Source organism: Archocentrus centrarchus, chromosome 16, assembly GCF_007364275.1.
Source record: "Archocentrus centrarchus isolate MPI-CPG fArcCen1 chromosome 16, fArcCen1, whole genome shotgun sequence".
Lineage (NCBI taxonomy): Eukaryota > Metazoa > Chordata > Actinopteri > Cichliformes > Cichlidae > Archocentrus > Archocentrus centrarchus.
Genome location: NC_044361.1, coordinates 22763852 through 22777413, shown reverse-complemented (window position 1 = coordinate 22777413; position 13562 = coordinate 22763852). Strand labels below are relative to the sequence as shown.

The window sequence follows — 13562 nt, the reverse complement described above, 5'->3', positions numbered from 1 at the left end:
TCCTGAAGAATCAGCTGAATGGGGAAAATAAGATCCGGGCAATCAACACCTACGCCCTGCCAGTTGTCAGATACCCTGCTGGGATAATAAGCTGGCCAAAGGAGGAGATAGAAGCCACTGAAGCCACAGGAAGATGGCCACAAATGATCATGTGCTTAGTGAATACTTCAGGCAGCAGAAACCTGAGAAAGAACAGGCGCCATCATGGAGGGACAGGCCCCTGCATGGCATGCACCACTGTCAGATAGAAGAAGTGGTTGATATTGAATAATCCTATCAATGGCTGGACAAAGCTGGGCTGAAAGACAGCACAGAGGCACTAGTCATGGCAGCACAGGAACAAGCTCTAAGCACAAGATTGATAGAGGATGGGGGTCTACCACACAAAGCAAGACCCCAGGTGCAGGCTGTGCAGAGATGCCCCTCAAACAATCCAACACATAACAGCAGGGTGCAAGATGCTAGCAGGCAGGGCATGCATGGAACGCCATAACCAAGTGGCTGGCATAGGTATACAGGAACATCTGTGCCAACAATGGCCTGGAAATACTGAGGTCAAAATGGGATAAGCCCCCACGGGTGGTCGAGAATGAACTAGCTAAGATCCTGTGGGACTTCCAGATATAGATGGGCAAATTAGTGATGGCTAACCAGTTGGACATATTAGTGCTGGACAAGCAGACGAAGAAAGCCATAGTGATAGATGTAGCAATACCAAGTGATGGCAACATCAAGAAGAAGGAACACGAGAAGCTTGAGAAATACCAAGTGCTAAGAGAAGAGCTAGAGGGGATGTGGAAGGTGAAGGTAACAGCGGTCCCCGTGGTAAGTGGAACACTCGGGGCAGTGATCGCCAAACTGGAGAATCCAGGAACGACATCTGAGGTCCCTGTCCAGAAGACCGCAGCCCTGGGAACAGCTAAGATACTACGCAGGACCCTCAAGCTCCCAGGCCTCTTGTAGAGGACCCGAGCTTGGAGGGAAAAAGACTATCCGCAGCAGGGCAAGCTTGGATATATATATATATATATATATATATATATATATATATATATATATATATATATTCCCTTCCACTTATCCTGTTCAGGGTCCCGCGGGGGGGCTGGAGCCTATCCTAGCTGACAGGGCGAGAGGCAGGGTACACCCTGTACAGGTCGCCAGCCTGCCGCAGGGCCAACACAGAGAGACAGACAACATCCACACTCACAGAGAGTGAAAATGAGTGAAAAAGCAGCCAATATCCAAGAAAACCTTTGAAAGCCCTCCAGAAAGCTCTGTTCAAGACCACTTTAAAGAAGTTACAAGCAAATCTCGCTACTTGAAGGCAAATTATGAAGAGATGAGGGATGGCTCAAGACTTTTGCACAGTGCTGTCTCTTGTCAAATTTGATTCTGTGAGAGTCGTAATACCAGCTGTCAGGGTAAACTGGGCTAAGTAGCTTACAAATAAGACACACAGCATTTTCTAGCATGTAACATAGGCTGTCTTTCCTCTCCAAACTATTCAAAAGGCACTCCTCCTGAGATGTTAGTTGTAGTGAGTTTAAGTTTCCCTTTTATTCTTGAATTGGTGAGTTTGGTGAGTTTTGGGATTTATATCAGTCGTATGAACTGCGGTTTAAAATAAACAGATTTAAATGCAAGCGTGGCCTTTGTCCAACAATAAAGTTGAACATATTTTTTATTGAAGGCGACTGGACTCCTGACTGAGTTGGATGAGTCGAGACATTTCCAGCCAATTACAGCGGCAAATTCGGATCACGTGACAGTATCCCGCGACGTCAATTTTCTGCGACTATCTGTAATAGACACTTCCCATGTGAACAACTTTCACCAAAATGATCCTTAATTAAAGGTAAGCTATTCGTTATTTTAGTAGCCGGTGAAACTGTGCAGTCTGTCTGCGTTCCGACAAACAGAGGGGGGTATTATGAGGGGAGATAGAAAGAGGTGCGGCGCTTCAGTGCGACTCTTATTCTCTACAAGGTCAGGATTTAACCATGACCACACAGCAACATCTTCTCCCTGGGTGCCGGTTTCCTCTATTAAAACGAGAGGTGTTTCAGTCAATCTTACAATGCCATGTGCTGTAGGATTAGATTTAGGTGCGTTATTGATATTAAGGACCTGACACTGGTTACACAACCAGTTTTTCCCCATTAACAGCGATGTTCAAGAGACCTGTAACACAAGCATCAAATGAAAGACGGGTAAAACGTGTTTGACACGAAGGTGTGTTATCTTGTAGTGGAAGTGAAGATGTGACCTTTTTCTTATACCCACACCTAATGTTGAATTTGCTGCTGCCCCCTCAGGTTTAAAGTGGGATGGTGACAGCAGCTGCAGAATTGTGAGAAAAAAGCCGCGTCTTTTCCTGTCTGTGGCTACCATCTTTGTCTCTCAGACCCAATGGCCAGCCGCCTTTTGGGCAGATGTTCCCGTCTGCTCTGCAGGTCGTCCTCCCAGGCCTCAGCTGCTGCTGCTGCCGCTCACCTACCTCTACCTGCTGCTGGGCCTGTAGAGTTTCAAAGGGCCAAGGCCTGGCCATGGGTCACAGAGAGGTCAATGTGCGAAAGAACAACAGTTAACAAGGAAGACCACTATCCAGTGAGCCCTACTCGCACCCAGCTGGATGAGCTGGTGGACAAGGCAACAGTGCCAGAGGACATACTGTCTGCTTGGGCAGAGTATGAAGGAAATGGGAATCAAGCTGCCAGTGCCCTCATGAAGTGGGCTCAGTTGATGCTAAAGACGAAGGGGAAGTTTAAGGGACACCAACCAGAAGTCATGATGGATTCAAGGCTACTGAATATGATGAATACTCTATCTCGGCAGGTATGTGAGTGAGGTGGACTAGACCTGTCATGATCTAAGGAAGTTGACAACAATACTCAAAGACTTCATGCTTCTCTGTTGAGATTAACAGCTTTGTGTATTATAGGTGTCTTCTGTGTGGAACAGCAATCTAGTGTCTGTCTTGCGAACTCTCTGGATTATGGGAGTTCCCCCTGATGATCCGGTGCTCAGTTCTGTCCAGATGGAGGTCCTGTGGAGAATCCGAAAGCTAGCATACAAGCAGCTGGGCTACTTGGTAGACTGGGGAGCCACCAGGAAAGGACAGCGTGATGTTGAAATAGTAAACACTGCGCTTAAACAACTGGAACTACGCTGGACTGAAATCGCTGATGCAAAAGCTGTCAGCTCGCTTATATCCAAAGGAGAACGCATGTCATCTAGTTTGATGGACAGACTGGAGGACAAGGTATCAGAGTTCAAACAACTGTCACCATTAAAACACGGTTAAAGTTACAGCTTAATTTTTAATGTCAGTGTTCCAGGTAGATATCTGTCTTTTAAAAGGTAGGCACGTTCTTACTGTGTTAAAGGAATGTGCATAACATGAGATTGCTGAATGGAGAACGCATGTGTGAAATTTTGTAAATAGTATAGTACAAAAAGGTAAAATATTTCTGTTGGCTAGAAAATGTCAAAATTACTGTATTTATAGTGGCAGCACAGTGAAAAGTGACCAAGACTTAGACACTGTGCATATAAATAAAACATAAAAAATGTCTACAGAGATTTGACCCAGTCTTTAGGGCTATAATACAATTATCTGAAATTCTTTTGAAGCGTAAATCTAACCTAAGAGTAATATATGTAAATATATCTTGTCTCTAAGACTAAGATTAGTTTCAGCTTACTGTGTTATTTCCCTCAGTGCATCTCTTCTTTTTTTTAAACTTTTATTTACTATTATCATTTTTATATTAATAGCCTTTATTTTTTATTTTTAAATTATTTGTATTTTTTCTGAGAATTTATATATATATATATATATATATATATATATATATATATATACTGTATAATTGACTTGACATAATTCTAAATCATATGATTGATTTTCTGTCTCTACTTTTAGGCTTTGGAGCTCGCAGAGGGCTTTTCAGGGGAGGATATTCGCAAAGTCTGTGTAACTTTGGCAGCTCAGAGTCGCAGAAGTGTCCCACTTCTAAGGGCTCTGTCCTACCACCTCCTCCAGAAGCCCTCAACAGAGTTCACCACACCTTTGATAATGGACATGGCCTTTGCATACGGTAATAATATTGTAAATAATGGATAATGACAGTAATAACAGTGGTAATTAGTCTGTGTGCATCATGGCAAGTCTTTATATTAAAAGAGTTTTTGCAACCAATGTCATACATCATCAAGTTTAACAGAAATATCCAGTGTAAAGTGACGTGTTACTCTATATCACTGCCTGCTCAGAAGCGCTACGCTGCTAACAGTAGCAATTTTATTGTTGACTTTCTTTAGGGAAATTGAGTTTCCACCATTCTCAGGTATTTCAGCGAATGGCCTCAGAGTTGTTGCCTAGAGTCCCTGAGCTCAGTTCTGCTGATGTCACACGATGTGCTAAGTCGCTTGGTTTTCTCAAATGGCTCCACATGCCTCTTTTTGAAGCCTTTGCTGAGGTCAGTAATAACACAATCCCTCAATAAAATAATTTTCAGTATGTTCTGCATCTGTGATCTCAAATTCTCTGACTGTGCGTTTCTTCACCAGCACTGCACAGCAAACAGCAGCAAGTACAGTACTCCTCAGCTGTGTAATCTGCTCATGACTTTTGCCAGATTGGGCTTTCAGCCCAGCAAAGGAGAAGAGTTCTTTAACAAGGTACTAATATCATTAAAGGTTGTCTGTTGATTGTGCGCATTTTGTTCTGCTTCCCACCTAAAATGAATGCTCTGTGTGCCATTTTGATTACAGGTGCACTCTGTGTTGGAGGAGGCTCTCTCAGGCCTGGAACCCTTTCTGAAAACAGATGTGGTTTGGTCCCTGTGTGTACTACAGCAGGCTAAGCCCCACTATCTCATTCCCCTCATACAACAAAATCATGTTACCAAACTTTCAGGTAAGACCCACTATTGCATGTGTTTATTCTCAAGTCTCAGTTCTATGGAGTCCAGATATGGATTTTGTATCACACAGTTAAGCTCACACATATAAATCAAGTTTCCTCTAAATTGTCAGAAGTTCAGGGTGAACAGGACCTGCGCCTTTAAACTAGGACAGGTTGGTGAAAGTGCTTCAGGTAACTGATAAGGATGCCCCTGCCACATTACCAAAATTCCTAGCATGCCTTGAGGCAGAAACAACATGTCATAACAGCAACACATCCAATCAGACCCAGAAAACCAGCAGCAGAAAGATTGTTTTGCCCAGGAAAACATCAGCCCTCACACAACCCAGACCCAAATCCCATATAAAACCTACCACAGAGGGGAAGATATCAGCTGATCGACGCTCTTGAAAGAGGCTGAAACATTCACCGCAGCCGTCATGGAAACTGATGTATAATTCAAAATATCTTTTCTGGGCCACTGTTATAATTATTTTTAAATCATAATTATTTTTAAGTCAATTTCAACAATGAATATAGTAATTCAAATTTGCAACCCTGAAACACAATCTCAGAATAGTAGTTTTCTTAATCATAGGTTTGTATGCACAAATGTGCATACAATTAGACTTGAACCTCTCATTTCAGTTTGTGTTTCCAAGGGGTGTCAACCATAGACATATATACGTAGACGCCTCGTTGACTGGGTTGGCCCGCTGATGTTACATAACTGTGTGTCCGCCATATTGGAGGAGGCAAAGCTGCGCTGTGAACTAATACAAGTGAATGGACTGAACTTCATAAAGCGCCTTTCTTAAAGCGTTATTTAAGTTAATGCGTTCATTGACACATTAAACTATGCACTAATATACACTGGAAAACTGTTAGGCACAAAGAAATAATTTTGTTTTCAAAATGTTAGAATGGCCAAATACGATCAAAAACAATTCGTCAGTCTTACCTGTGAAAGGTAATCCCATGTGATCGCGTTTTGACTGTAAAATGGTTCGAACAACTCCATTCAGCACAAGAGTGCAGCATCTCTCTCATGTTACGTTGGCCGCTTTTGCCCCCTCCAGTATGGCGGCGACGTTGACGTACGAGTCAGCGCTCAATAGGCATCTATGTATATGTGTCTATGGTGTCAACGTGTTAAAATGCTACTGAAGACAAATGGATAGACGTTTAACCAATCAGAGCAACTCGTGAAGTAGGGCTGAGCAGTTGGACCAATGTAACTGCAGTGCAGTGACGTCAGCTATCATATGAAAGCTACTCAGCAATTGTGATTGGCCTAGCACAGATGAGCCTGGATGGGAATCTGAATGGAACCGTGTCCAACAAATAATTAAAAATCAAACAAACACATGACCTCTAAGATTTGATTCTCAGGCTGAGAAACATGACATGGTTTGAATTTTTTTTTAAACATTCTGTACTGTGCTGTCTTTCTGGGCCTTGAGGGTTAACTACCATTCTGGCTCAGCAGATGGCAGTACCACACCACTGTACTTCTGACAGGACAGGATCATCAATCCCATTTTCCTGTAGATACAAAGCTTTGATTGCTCAAACATTCTTGGAAGGCTTTTGAAAGCAGTGGTGGCAGTGAGTTTCCATCACTTAGTCCCTGTTTCCTTTGTCTTTTCTGTCTATAGAGGGCAGTCCAGCTCGAGTGGAGAACTACAAGCTGAAGCTCTTGCATATTGCTGCTACTCTCAGCTTAGAGCATCCTGGCTCATCAGATACTCTGTCCTCTCAGAGTGTCCTGTCTGTCCCGGCCAACAACTCCCCCCTGTCCACTGTGCAGAGCACCCTAAGAGAAACATTACTGAAGTTGGTGGGTGGGAAGTCAGAGGCCCTCCGCACAGGTGTTGACACAGTGTATGGATGGACTGTTGGTAAGAAACCGAGAACGGTAGCCCAGAAATATAATGTCAGATTGCATAAATTCCTCCTTTCCTCCTTTTTATTACTAGTTTTTAAAGAGTTAGCACAGCTTTTTTTTATTTATTTATTTATTTTTTTATTTGTTTAATTGGCATTTTGTTCTCAATCAGATGGTGAACTGATTGTGGATTCTGACAACAAACCACTTGACATATTAACAATTAAAGCCCCTCATCTACCAAGTGGAGGTGGAGATCAGGCTTTACCCGTTGGAGCACGACGGTGAGTCATAGGGAAGAGTCATGCAGGTTTGGGTACTTAAAGATTTATTTTGAGCCTTTTAATGTTGCAGCATCTTTTTCCTCTTGGTGTCTAAAGTTATTTTTCTCGCTGTTTCTCACATCTGTTTTTTTAGGGTAGCGTTCTTAGCTTGGGAATTTCCCAACTTTGGCTCAAAGAGTAAAGACCTTCTGGGACGTTTTGTCATGATGAAGCGACATCTTCAGCTGGCTGGCTTCATCACAGTGGAGGTAGGCCGGAACCAGCATTGTAGCGGTGCATGTGGGGGTGGTTTTGTTATTTTGTTTTACACACACACACACACACACACACACACACACACACACACACACACACACACACACACACACACACACACACACAGTGTTTGCTGTGATCATGAGCAATATTTCAAAGAAAAAGGGGAAGAGAAGCGGTGTTATCTGTCACGCTGATTGTGTGCAAACAATGGACCTAATATTTTGGTAGAGCTGAGAGTCAGGTGGGTCCTACTGCAGTTTGTGGTATAAATAGAGCTCCAGCCACAGCTCTGCCTCATCTAGGCCAATCCAAGCTCTGTCTCTTCTCTCATCTAGGACAATCTCCTTAGCCAACAGTGGCCTCACTTGCCTTTCAGGTTTTCAGTGTTGCAGACTGTATTAACTGGCCAACTATGCAAATCTGAGATTGAACACCAGCGTTATGTATTTTTTTTTTTTTTTTATGTATCTTTAATTATGACAGATGGTCATTAGCTCTATAAAGACATGCTTTGTCCTTTTTGTTTTCTTTCAGGTGCCATATTATGAGTGGCTGGAGCTGAAGACAGAGTGGCAGAAATTAGCCTACCTCAAGGATAAAATGGGGAAGGCTGTGGCCGAGGACATGGCCAAGTGAACCAGGCAACATTTGCAGGCTCAGCTAAATCAGAGCTTTCCCAATCAAATGGGACCACAGGGAATACTCACACCCACGTTCACACTCACAACAGAGCAGCATTGCAGAGAAGCTCTCATTTACTGGCAGGAAAAAAAGGAAGAAAAAAACCCCCATATTTTCAATCTGGTTCCCTTGGAAACGTGTGGGGCTTTCCCTGTTTCCATGGTGATGACAAAAAAAGAGTTTTGGAGCCAGAGAGCGACAGAAATAAACACGGGGTCTTCTGCAGAAATTATATGATCGAAGACTAAGTCATCTGTGGTGACGAGGCAAAACAGAAGCACTGCAGTTGTGTTTAAATTTGGTCCAAATTGTTCCAAATACCAGAGCGTGAATATATTGAAATAATTTATCTGTGAATGTGTGTCATCTTGTGATGGAATAAATTGCTTTGTAGCCATTTTTACCTCCTTTTGTGTTTTGATTCTGTTGCATTAGACTTTGTTTTGAGTGGTGTTCAGGCACAAGATGCTGAAATCTGTTTAACAGCTAGTTTGCACATAACTCACCTTTTATTTGCATACAATAGCTGTATCTACATAGAGCAGGATCGATGTCTTCTCACTGCTTTGCTAAATAAAATGGCATTGAATTTCTTGTTCAGATTTTCTGCATTTAGTGGTAACATACATTTAAATTATTAATTTCTTAAATAACTCCTATACATTTGAATAGATGAAATACCTTGTTCACCTGAAACTGCTTGCACAACATCATGGGCAGCCGCAGCAGCAGCCAATCAAATGTGTTTTTGTGGTCCACACTTTTGATTCCGAATGATTTATGCAGTCGAGTCTGGGGCCTGTACTGCCAAACAAGCTCAACATACAGAGATCATTATCTGGGTATGCATACACAAACATCTGCGTCATTGTTACAAAAGGTGGTGAGTTAAACTGGATAAATTAATCCAGGGTTTCTGAATCTATGAGTGCATTCACATTAAAGAGGTGGTGTTCACAGCGTGTTAGCTGTTATAAACATCAGCAGGCCTACTGATAGCACATTAACAGATTTTACTAAAAAATAATTGAAAACCAGTTGATTATCAGCTTCTTGTGGAATTGCTGACATTAGGGTAAGTGACTACAGAACAGGAAGGACAGTGTTGACATATGTTGACATGACCTCAGAACATTCTTATTTTGCTGAGCTCCACTCTTTAACCTTCAACAAGACCAGAAAGTTAGCAGAGCTTCACATAAGTGTTGATAGGTTTGTGAAAATATGCTGGCCTCTAATAACTGGTAAAGGAAAACTGAATTTCCACCCCCAAATAAAACCATTATATTTGATGTGATGTCAAAACGCAGATCAAAAGAAGTAAGCAATTTGGTACGATATCAGGGACAGCACAGAGACAGGAAAACATGTTAATTACAGAGAAGTAACACAAGTTTTACCATGTTTGGTGAAAACCTCACCAATGAAGAGTGAAAACTGGGAGCAGCAGCAGGCCAAAGAGAAAAACATTCTTTAGTATGTTTTCAGCCTCTCCCTCTCTAGCTGTTGGAGCAACAATACTATTTTTCAAATAATTGCATTGAACCACGGGCCTGGGCCTGAGGTCTAACCCAGTGATGTGAATTTGCAGAGGAGATGCAAACCTGTGGTTACAGTGTTTGGAGTCAGCTTCTAGTGGCCACTTAAGGAACTGCAGTTTCTTTGCACTTCCAAGTTGGCTTCATCTTCTTTGAAACCTCTGAAGTATCAAAAGCAGAGCTTCAGGAGTCGGTTTCATGTGTACAGCAGCATTTGCACATGAAACTCACATTCTGAGAGGATGATGGGAGCAGAAAACTCAGAAACACTTTTTTTTTTTTTAAAGTTTTGAAGGTTGAGGTCAACTTTATTGCACAGAGGCTATTAGACTTTACCCAGTGAAGCATTAATTGCTTGTGCTGAGCTGGCTCTCCATCATGGGAAGTTTTGGGTTGCCATGGGAACTACCACTGCTGCTTGTTTTGCACGCTGCCGCCGCCTCTTATGCTTCTATTTCCAGCTACATTCGCTTGTTGTCTATAAAACAGAACAAAAAAAGCAAAAGCAGTGGCTGAGTTAATTATTCAAAGAGTCTAAATCTAAAACAAATTACCGGCAGCTTCGCTGAGAGGCTTTTATCTTTTTAGATTTTAACATTCACAACAATATAGAAACAACTGCCAAGCACTTCTGGGGTAAGTTGAGCTGATGCAGGCCCACACATGCATTCAAGGCCACACAGTGGATTTCATTTTTGGAAAAAAAAAAAAAAAAGCTGATATTTTGAGCATTGTTGTCAAGGCCTTTCTGACAGTTTCCATGTTTTCAGTAGCATGCTGTTTTCTTCTGTTATAGCTCATAATGGCCGTACTGGCTTTCCATTCGTGTAATCTACATTTACATCAGTGTAAATTACCCCCCCCCCCCCCCCCCCCCCAAAAAATAAAATAAAATAAAATAAAACAAATAAAACAAATCTTCAGTTGTAACAAGACATTAGTTCGACATAAATAAGGGAAAACAAGAGTTTCTCTGGTCAGCAGGAATAAATTGTTGTTTATCGCTGTTGGGATGCTGACTAATCCCCACCACAGTTACCCTTGACTTCTTATCTCTGAGTAAATGGAAAGAGTTTGCACCTTTTTTAATTGAAAACATGACAGGGGCCATAAATTGCTCCGTGTTGAACAATGGGACCAGGCTCCTGCTCTAACTGTGCAAGAAAATGAATTGGCTACACTGTACATTCACAGCCAACAATATCTGGAGGACACAGTGAAACCTTTTAATTCATCAAACCGGTTGTTTTGACCTTGTCATCATTGTTGCTTGAATTAGTAATTTAAAACAGACCCATTAATAAATCCTTTTAAAGGAAAACATGTTGAGAAAGCTGTTTTGATCAGTTTAACCTAGATAAATTTCAGTGTCCTTTTGGTCATATTCCAGTCAGGGTTTATATAAAATGACAGTGAGACTGTGTTAAAGGTGTTAAAAAAAACTGTTTTTTTTCTTAATTAATCCACATAAAACATCTGTTTTGGAACTGCTTGATCTTAAAATCAACCAGTCACACATACTGTTAAAATGGATGATGTGGGTCTGTATGATGTCATTAATACAGCACCAAATATCTATTTTTCAATCCTTCTGTTTACAGGGGGCAATCAATTAAATACAAAAGGAAGGGTAAAGGGAACTGAAATGATTTGTTTATGACAGAGGATGACCTGAGGGGCTGCACCAGGGCTCAGTAAAATGCAAATAAAGATTATTTTTAATTGTGAGATGTGTAAAGATGCTCTAGTAGAGCCTGGGATTCAAATTTTGGAGCTGGAAATGAGCATATTTGCTCCCCTTTAAGTGAGAAATACTTCTTAGCAAACTGGAAAACTGGCAGATACATATGATATTTACAGTGAATGTTAAAGTGCTGCCGTTTATTAATTTCATATAATTGATCATTGTTGGACCGAAATGCATTTCTGATCTCACTGAAGAATAAATCTAGTACCTAGAGCTCTTAGGTCTTTATTGAGTCTGAACCAAACAGACAGAAGCTGTTTTTACCTGAAGTGCTGCACACACATGAACCCACCTTCATGATTATCTCAAATCTGCTCTAATTTTAGCAGCTTTAGCAGTCTAAATTAAAACCTTTACTGTTCTCCTGTGGTTTTGATTGATTAGTTGCTTTGTTCTATTGTTACTTTGTTTTTTGGTTGCAGTTTGGGACAATTTACTGCTTCACTTCAATCTATTACAGCTCAGTTTCTGGATTGTTATTATGTTATTTGCCTATTTTGAATGTCATTATCATTGTCTAGGTTTTTTCTTTTTAGAGAATATTATTAATTACTTCTCTCTTAAAGCTGGGGCTGATGTTATTAAACAAGAAATACATGGCATATTATTCAGTGGATCTAAGAGAGAATTAGACTATCCACGATATATAACTTGAGTAAAATAAACTACACTGCTCAAAAAAATTAAAGAAGCACTCAATCATCACAGTATAACATAAAGTTACTTAAACTTAACCAATATTCTCTCCAGTTAGAAAGCATAAACCATTTTGAATCTAATTCACCTGCTTTGATGCAGATGAAACAATACAAGTTCTTGGTTTTGCAGACTCTTTATCCTGCTTGACTGATTTTATTCTAGTTTTGTTATTCGCAAGTGTCCTTGTCACTGCTGGTGGTATGAGACAATACCTGCAGCCCATTCAGGATGGGCTCCTTCAGGATGGCGCATCACAAGAAGGTTGGCTGTGTCTCCCAGCAGAGTCTCGAGTGTGGAAGTGATACCAGGAGAGAGGCTGTTATGCAAGGAGAGCTGGACGGAGCCATAGAAGGGCACCAATCCAGGACTTGCATCTGCTCCTTTGTATGACCACCAACAGGCTATTCCTGTGCATGTTTCTGATCAAACTGTCACAATCAGACTCCACAAGCATGGCATGAGGCCCAGACATCCTTTAGTGGGACTTGTGCTCACAGACTAATGCCCATTCAGCCTGACTGGTATTCACCAAAAAACACGAGAACTGGTAAGCAGGAGCCCGCTGTGAACCACAGAAAGACTTTAACTAAGTTTGTTATACTGTGATGATCAGGTGTTCCTTTAATATTTTGGAGCAGTGTAGTACAAACTGCCAACATCTATGCAGTGTTTGAATCCTGTATGATGTTAGACATTACCTTTTTTAAACATATGTTATGGTTATGCTTCTCTTAGAATCAGTTTAGAATAGAGACGGGAGAGCCGCAGTAATGAAGGCTATCAAGTTTTTAAATTCTGTTTTTTTTTTTTAAACTTTTTTTGTATTTGAATGTTATTCTATCGCCCGTCTTAATCTTTGTAAAACATTCTGAATTAGCTTTGTGTTTGAAAAACACCTTTTAAATGATGCTGTCTTAATGAGAGCTGAAGATGGAAGGCAGAAACAGATGTTCTAGTGGCCCTCAGGGGAAATGTCTCCTTCTTGATTCCTGTGGGATGTAATCGGAGCAGAAGGCAAAGGGTGTAATTAGCAGTATACTTTTAGGATTCACTTTTGCCCTTTCAATTCTCTGGGTTTCACGTTTCTCTTTCCATTGTCTGTTTTGTTTTCCTTGAAACCCCCTTCTTCACTTGCTTTATCTATTGGCCTCTTGTTTTTGCAGTACGGGTCCTTTCCTTCAAGGTTGGTGGCAGCACTGAGAGATCAGCAGAATTGTGCTGACATCATCTCCAAAGCTCCAGTCATGGCTTGCTTAGGAGTGAAGGGGTAGGGTGGGGAACCAGAGAGGAGAGGAGTGAGAGAGACACAGGGAGGATGGAAGAAGTGAAGAGGAGGAGGGAGGAAAGCAGGAACTGGGCATCAAGAGAGAATACTGCAGCTCCCTCTCAGAGTCTACACACATATACACACACACACGCGCACACACGCACACGGATGAACTGGATCATGAGGCTCTAAAGCACACGCCCACAGCAGCAGCATCACTGTGCTGCACCACAGAGAGAGACCAGCCTATACTCCCATCGCTGACTCTCCCTCTTTCAGTCTCTGTTT

At 41.5% G+C, this 13562-nt stretch overlaps 1 protein-coding gene across 1 annotated transcript; it reads left to right on the top strand.

The window, feature by feature from the left end:
• The first annotated feature begins 1777 nt into the window (after positions 1 to 1777).
• tbrg4 (transforming growth factor beta regulator 4) lies at positions 1778 to 8426 on the top strand. Its single transcript, XM_030750460.1, has 11 exons — positions 1778 to 1858; positions 2319 to 2838; positions 2945 to 3265; positions 3929 to 4103; positions 4327 to 4484; positions 4576 to 4686; positions 4780 to 4924; positions 6571 to 6813; positions 6973 to 7084; positions 7218 to 7332; positions 7877 to 8426. Exons 2-11 carry the CDS (start codon positions 2413 to 2415, stop codon positions 7976 to 7978), a joined length of 1908 nt encoding a protein of 635 aa, XP_030606320.1. The 5' UTR covers positions 1778 to 1858; positions 2319 to 2412; the 3' UTR covers positions 7979 to 8426.
• Positions 8427 to 13562: the final 5136 nt, after the last annotated feature.

Coding starts and splice junctions, on each gene's coding strand:
- tbrg4 (XM_030750460.1), top strand. CDS start 2,413: ATGGCCAGCCGCCTTTTGGGCAGATGTTCCCGTCTGCTCTGCAGGTCG. Junction 4,687..4,779: donor GAGAAGAGTTCTTTAACAAG/GTACTAATATCA, acceptor TTTTGATTACAG/GTGCACTCTGTGTTGGAGGA. Junction 7,085..7,217: donor TTACCCGTTGGAGCACGACG/GTGAGTCATAGG, acceptor CTGTTTTTTTAG/GGTAGCGTTCTTAGCTTGGG.